This window comes from Anneissia japonica, unplaced genomic scaffold (genome assembly GCF_011630105.1).
Source record: "Anneissia japonica isolate Jap-2015-1 unplaced genomic scaffold, ASM1163010v1 scaffold9_len2422644_cov172, whole genome shotgun sequence".
NCBI lineage: Eukaryota > Metazoa > Echinodermata > Crinoidea > Comatulida > Comatulidae > Anneissia > Anneissia japonica.
The window spans coordinates 498745-506761 of NW_022758107.1; the positions used below are offsets into that span (position 1 = coordinate 498745).

Genomic DNA, 8017 nt, shown 5'->3' on the forward strand with positions numbered 1-8017 from the left:
CCCTACGTCATTCTGACACGACGATGACCTGAAACTGACCTACTTACACACATTGCGAGCAAACAAGAAGTCGCATGAGGCTGGGAGTATGGCTACTGCAAATCAAACAAAAGCTGCTAAACTTGCCCAAGATCTAGATGCTAAAATTGATGACTTTGTTGATAGTTTACCAAAGAAATTATACACCGATGGATTGACTGAAGAAAATTGGGAAGAGGTAGGCGTTTCATTCACTCAGACACTCAGACTGGTTAATAATAAAGAAAGGACAAAAGAAGAGTTGGTCAGTCTCAGCTCCGATAGGCCAAGCAAGGGGGAGAATGAAACTTTTGTCAACGATGAATATGGTCCGGTAGGCCTAGGCTTTTATATCAGCAGATTCATAGTAAAATACTTAGTGGTTGTACTAGTCCAAGGCTAGTACAGTAGTTAGGTGATGAAAAGAATCAAGCATTTTAAATAATTTTTTTTTATGAAATGCTCTAAAAAATTCTTAATCTGAATTCGAGTTTTATATTTTAACTGATGAGCAGCTATTATTCTAGCCCTAGTTTAAGGCCTATAGTATTACTAGGCTTATAACTCATTTTCATTTATAATAAAAATGACTAGCTGTGTATTATTTTAAATGTATGTACTCCCTATATACTGTCTCTTATACACATCTAGATGTGTATAAGAGACAGGTACTACACTCACCATAACAGAAAATATTATATTAAAACATTTAACACACATATTTATAGAAGTACATCATTAGTTATTTTCATACAATTTATTTTCCGAAAATAATATGTTGAGTTGGTATTAATATATTTTACTAGTTGAGAAGCTCATTTTGCTAGTTACATTTTTAACAACTAGCACATTTTAGCAATAGGTTGCTAGTGGCTGAAAAAGTAAATTTCTAGCCCTGGTGTATGTCCATATTTGCTACTATGTACAAGGTTCACCTTTATTTTACAATTTTTAGCCCACTCCCTGAGGGAGAGGGCTTGTTTGTACTATGATTTTGAGCGAATTTGGAAGTCATTTCTTTTTCTATCTGGGCCTTCATTTGTGACGCGATTTCTGTCAGGGCTTTCATTTGTGACGCAATTAGGCTGATTTTGTAATAATATAGAAGAGAAGGTTTGAGAAATTTAAAATATGGAAAGAGTTTTTCGAAAATATTGTCGGGAATCATCTGGCTTCACTATTAAATTTTTGTTAATTTCTTTTTTGTACGCCACAATAATAATACAGTATAATTACTTATACCTTGCTATGCTTCAGTTGCTCCTTGGCTAACCTTGATCAGGGTAATGGCGAGGATTTGCAGGTTGTGTGCCGTTGTTACCTGGTTTATTCCATACACTAACTTTTGACCTTTTTACAGCTGACATCAGAACTAAACGCATCTTGGAAACTGTTCTGCACATTCTACAATTTTATATTTTTTTGCAACTTCTATTGTTGATGTAAACTTGAATTTAATTTACAAGGAAATCGAGAAGATTCCAGCATTTATGACCAAAGGCTTTGAAGATGGAGTGACATCAACAGCAATAGAAGCCTTACAGGCATTGAAGTATGATGAGGGAACACCAGAAGGTAAAATAACAATCCCAAAGATTTTTAATTGTTATTTATTTTGAAAGGTTTACTCACTCGTATACATATATGCCAGATCGCATTGACAAATTTTTACGTGCTCTTCAACTTACCATTACCAATTAATCTCCATGATGATGATATTGATAAAATTCATATTTGTAGTTTCATTAGATCACTAATTTTATATTCAAATTTGATATTGTACTTTCAGCTTTCGTCTATTGTTATTCTCCAAGGCGTAATACTCTGTTTTTGATATTACCACACCATTAGATATTTTGGGATAAATTGACCAGCTGGTCATAGCTAGTTTGACGAAATAAAGTCCAGTGTGAGCAGGGTTTGTCTTATAAAGCTTAAGAAAGAAAGTTGTTTTATTTAACTGTTTATCAACATGAAAAAAAAAAATTCTTGTAAGCAAACAAACCAATTTAATAATATTAGTAATATTTGAGCTTCAATGATTATCATTTAATGGTAGATATTTTTGATATAAATTTAAGTTGTTGTTGCGAATGCAGATTGAAATATATTACTGATGATAAAAGTACAGCAGAACCCCTCCTTTTGGGACACCCCTATTAATGGGACACCTATATTAGTAGGGACATCTCTTTTAATGGGACACTAGGAAATGAGGGGAAGTATATTTTTTAACACTACAGCCAATCCCTATTCAGGGAACACCCAAACCCCTATTAAAGGGAACATTTCTGGTGGTCCTGAGTTGTCCCATTAATATGGGTTCTACTGTATTTAGAATGAATAAAATAATTTGGATTATCAATTCTGGTTCTGTCATCTTTCTTCAAATTGTTTTCAGAAATTGCCCTTAGCTACAAGGATGATGGTAATGATTGCTTTAAAAAGAAGAAATACAAGATGGCTGCCAAGGCATACAAAGAAGGTCTAAAGCAAGGTGCCAAGGATGGTAAACTGAATGCAATCCTGTACACAAACAAAGCTGCTGCAGAATATCACTTGGGTAAGAAAGTTCCCCAATGATTGTTGTTTAAATAAATCATACATTGAAGTGAAATTGAATAGCTTGGTGGTTAAGATGCTTGCCTTCCAATCCCACTGTCCTAGTAAAAGGATTTTTAGCTCCGGTGAGAAGCTCTAGGAGTACCCTGCTGGCTGTGTGCTTTTTTGCTGATCGACTGTGCTATTTTCACGGCTGAAGTGCGCCACCAATACCAGGGACAGAACATACTGCCATTACCACTAATAGGGCATGTCGTATAGATGGCGCAGTCAGTCAACGATGTGTTCTATTGAACCGAAGGTCAAGAGTTTGAAATGCTTCTTGGAATTAAACACCGAGGCTCGATTTGAACTCACGATCTTCAGTTCCTTACAACACAGTGTTAACCGACCGTGCCATTTATACAATGTGTCCTGTAAGTGGTAGTAATTAATGGCAATTATGAACCCATGCCGAAAACCCAATATAGTTTTAATAACTTACGCCAATGTGTACAGTATTTACATGATTTAAGCATGTTTTAATATACTCTACTGCCTCTATTATACTGCCCTCATCAGAGCTTTTGAGATTACGAGAACTTGTTTTTCACGACCAAAACAACTCCACTTCCTAAGCCTCTTAATAAGACTTAGTTTAAGTAGAGCATCTTGTGTTTATGTTTGTCTTGTGAAGGTACAGTATATGAAACTTCGAATAGTGACTAAGTTCACTGCCTTGCAATCCTTGACCTTTGGCCTATAACCAGTTAATAAAAAATAAAAATACATTAATACTAATTTCAATTTCTTAATTTAAAATATACACATAAAACACAAATGAACAAAATATCTCATATAATACACAAATGAAGCACCAAACGAATTATAGCTTATGGACCATCTCAGCTGACTTGCTACCAAATTAACCCTTAACCCCTGTCCAGAATATCAAATTTTATTTTATAAAAATATGTGATATGCCTAAATATGGTCATGATGACATCACATCATGGTCATATATAGGCACATCATGACTATATATGGGCATACAACAGTTTTTTGTTAAAGAAAATTTGATAATCTGGACAGTGTTAGAATGTATTCCAATATTTGCCTTTATTAAAACCACTTCCCATTTAATGTCTCACAATGCTTTATAATACACTTGTCACTGGAAATATCATACATTGTGCCGCCTCTCAATCAGCTTCCTGGGTGTGGTGCAAATTTTAGGCTTACTATTTTTACAACATCAAATTTAAAATGTATTTTTACTGTATTGAAACTGCTTTTACCGAACAAAAAGCTAGGTCAGACATATTACATTATATTACAATAGCATTCCCCTACCTGCCTAATACTATGAATTATTGCTTTACTTTCACAGGTAATTATCGTTCTTCCCTGAAGGATGCCATGGAGGCCCTCAAAATAAGACCAGACCATGTAAAAGCTTTGCTGCGCTGTATTGAGTGCTCTTTGAAATTGGAGTTGTACTCGTCTGCTATACAGTGGTGTGATCAAGGCTTAAAGGTTCGACCCTGTTCCTCAATCAATTATCCTCATTCATATATATTGCAGCAGAACCCCTCCTTTGGAACACACCGATTAAGGGGACATGTTTTTGGCCATAAAATATAAGGAAAGCTATTGCTACCCTATTAAAGAAACAGTGTGCTTAATGTGTTCCCTGTTGATTGTTGGTGTACTGTGTGCATGCACAGCTTTACCTCTATGTTATTTACAAAGTGAAATACATCATTTGGATTTTAAAAAAGTATATAGAATAGCACAAAAATTTTTAATAAAACAGATATTTGAAAAAGAAACGTTAGATATTGGACAAATTTAAAATATGTGGGTGTGTTTCCACAGCACATTTTACCCATTAAATTATTGGAAAGCAGTCATTTAGTTATTTTTTGCTGCGGAAGATGGGGCCCAAAGTTTCCAATAAATTACTGGATAAGAATCAGATAATTTATCGGAAAAAGCTCCGAATGCAAAAATAAATAACCTTTGGCCAAGGTCAAATCATGGTGCAGAAGAATTATTTTTGTACTTGTGGGAACTTCTTTGTGGAAATGTTTCTAAGGCATCTAGTAGTTAGTAGGCCAGTATGAAACAGTTAATAAATAGTGAGTAAATTTTCAGGCTTATTAAATATTCAAAAAAATCTTAAACGACTGTGCTTGGCATTGATGGTGGCTAACTATTCCTAGGTCTGTCCATACTGTTTATTGTACCTTAAATACACCAAACAAAGCTAGCATTCATCTTCTCAATCTCTCCATAGCTACATGTAAGCACAATGAAGCACCATTGTGACGCTACTACGATTTCTTTCTCAATCTCACCCAAAAAGGGGCGGTCTCTGTAGTGCTTGGTCAATAAAATGAATTTTTTGATTTTGAACACATTGCATTGTGGTCCATAACTTTTCATGAAGGGATAAAGTATTTGGAGGGAATTTCAAGATAATTTATCAGAGAAATTATAAATGCTGAGGAAACACAGCCTATAGCTACATTTACACTAGACACGATAACGACACGACAGCAACATATCATCACATCGTTTATATTCTTCATCACTGTGTGCATTTTTATCGTTTCGTGTCTAGTGTAAATGAATCTAAAGAGAGAAAGAACAGATAGCATCCTGAAGTTAACTTTCAGGATGCATGCAGTTACATGCAGTTGATGCCTACTTCATCAGAATAACATATACATATAATAATACAATAAAAAAAACTTAAAACTCTGAATTAATTGTTAATTAATGTTTTAATCTGACCGCCAGTGTAATAATGTGAGGCGCTTAGAGGCCTTGTTGGCATATAGCCCTATGTAAGTCTAACATATATTATTATTATTAACAACCAGAAAAGCAAAATTATTTTAATTATCTCATGTCTTATTTATTTAAAGGAAAGAAATGTAAATTTAGTACATGGTAATGATGACAATGATGACGGTGATTTGTCTGAAGATGACAAAATGTTTTCAATGCTAGCAGAGGGCAACAACAGATGTGTATAAGAGACAGATATATATATATATATATATATATATCCATTCTTATATGTTATTTGGTTTTTATTTTCACCAGGAGAAACCAACAGATGTAATGCTCCAGGAGTATAGATCCAAAGCAGAAAAGGCACAGGTGAATATGCAAATGATAAAATTGGTCATTGAATAAAATGAGTAGTGACTACACCGACAGCAATGCAGCTCAGTTGGTTGAACTGGTGGTAGCAACTGCGTGTGCGTTGAACCGTGTAGACTCTTTCATATCTCTGGTTCAGTTCCTTCTGCTGCTCTCAACTGGAGCGTGAAGTGCAGATTGCCTGGAGCAGTGTCACATCTGGTCAGGCCGGTTTTGTCTATTGTGTGCTGATAGTGTTTGTGTTAGAATGTGGTTGTGCATTGCAATAGCCATTTTAGAGGCAAGTGCACTCCTGTAAGCTCCTATCAGTTTCCAACACAGTAGAGGTAGCGCACACAGACACATTTAAATGTATAGTGAATTTAAAGAAAGCAAATTTTAAGATAACAATTTCGTTAGTTTTGTTTTTATTTTTCCTTTCATTTTGTGACCTTTATTGTGAATGACTTTTGTTTTGTAGAAAATATTTGAAAAGGAGAAAAGAAAGAGAATATTACAAGAGAAGAAAGAGAGGGCACAGAAACAGAAACTTCTACAAGCCTTGAAGGTTTATTTTCAAATTTATTTCAACTTGATGTACATGATGCATGTAAAAAATTATTAGTACTAAAGTATGTAAGTTTCTTTGTACGTAAACTTTTATTTGCAGTTTTGATTCAATATCGTAAGTTCTTCGAACAACAATTACAAAGTGTACACAATTAGAAACCAGATGAATTTATATTATTAAGTTTATGTTAGAAGTACCGTATTTTCTTATGATTTGTAATATGTCAAAGACATGCTTGTTGTTTTTATTTGTAAATGAATCAATAATAAATTGTAAATACATACTCATTGGATCTATAAGGTAACATTCCAAATCACCAGCTCACACATTATGCTTTTGTTGGAAGCAGTTTGGCGCAGTGCGAATTGGTTTCCCAACCTCGAGGTTGGGGTTTCAATCCTTCGCTGTGCATTTCACTTGTGCCCTTGAACAATGCACTTTATCTACATGCTTCAGTCTACCCAACTGTATCAAGGGTTACTAGCAAATTGCTGGGAGTAACCTGCGGTGGACCAGCGTCCCACCCAGGGGAAATATTACACTCTCATCCGCTTAACGCTACCAAAACTGGGGATAAGCTCCAGCCCTATGAGCCCTCGTGGCTCGGCAAGGATTTATCTTACATTATGCTTTTGTCCTTATCAAGCATAAGTCAAGTATAAGTGAGGAACTTTTGGGTTCAAAGACAAATAAGGTGGAAATATTCGAATAAGTTTCATCTGGTTTCCTTAATATTATTGCAGAACTGTTTTGATTGTTAACCAAACACAATGGATGTCAACTTACTGAAAACTCGCAGTAAGTTAACATCCATTGTGTTTGCTTTATGAATGATCAAAACAGTTTTACAGATAAGGTGATTACCATTTTCAACATTATTAGAGAGAGCAGCTTAGCTCAGTCGGCTAATCTGGTGGTAGCCACTGTGTGTGCGCTGAACCGTGGATATCTCTAGGTCCCCGGTTCAATTCCCATCGCTGCCCCTCCGCGTTTTAGCTGGAGGGCTAAAATACAAGTTACAATAGCGCACCGTCTTTCGGATGAGAAGTTTAAGCCATTGGTCCCGTGTGCATTATGGCCCATGTGCACGTTAAAAAACGCAGTACACTCTTCTTAAAAGAGTAGGGGATTGTCTCCCGGTGTACTGCCCAATCACCACCAGAAGGACCCCACTGTAAGTAAGTCTTCTAGACTTTCGTGGGCTATCCTTGGTGTTTACACCGAATAAATCCAATCCAATCCAACCCAATCCACGAATTCTCCTGAGGGCGCTGCTACTGTCTCTCTCCCATATGTGTTTGATCCAATGACCGCCAGTGTAATAATGTGAGGCGCTTAGAGGCCTTGTTGGCATATAGCCCTATGTAAGTCTAACATATATTATTATTATTAACAACCAGAAAAGCAAAATTATTTTAATTATCTCATGTCTTATTTATTTAAAGGAAAGAAATGTAAATTTAGTACATGGTAATGATGACAATGATGACGGTGATTTGTCTGAAGATGACAAAATGTTTTCAATGCTAGCAGAGGGCAACAACCCTGTTGTATACCTAGATGAGGAGGGCGCCCTCATATGGCCAGTCAGATTTATGTATCCAGAGCATGCTACTACAGAATTAATTGAGGCTTTTAATGAAAATACAAGGTAATTTATATAATTCAAGTACACTACTGTATATATATATATATATATATATATATATATATATCTCTCTCTTATACACATAT

At 35.4% G+C, this 8017-nt stretch overlaps 1 protein-coding gene across 1 annotated transcript in view; it reads left to right on the forward strand.

Annotated features, from left to right (window-relative positions):
- Nucleotides 1-4: 4 nt before the first annotated feature.
- The window catches only part of LOC117125121 (tetratricopeptide repeat protein 4-like), a 13129-nt gene continuing 5116 nt past the window's right edge, over nt 5-8017 (forward strand). The window contains exons 1-7 of the mRNA XM_033271519.1: nt 5-217; nt 1485-1593; nt 2420-2581; nt 3950-4095; nt 5674-5730; nt 6194-6280; nt 7729-7934. Of these exons, the coding sequence (XP_033127410.1) occupies nt 89-217; nt 1485-1593; nt 2420-2581; nt 3950-4095; nt 5674-5730; nt 6194-6280; nt 7729-7934 (896 nt within the window). The 5' untranslated portion in view covers nt 5-88. The remainder of the gene's footprint in view (nt 218-1484; nt 1594-2419; nt 2582-3949; nt 4096-5673; nt 5731-6193; nt 6281-7728; nt 7935-8017) is intronic.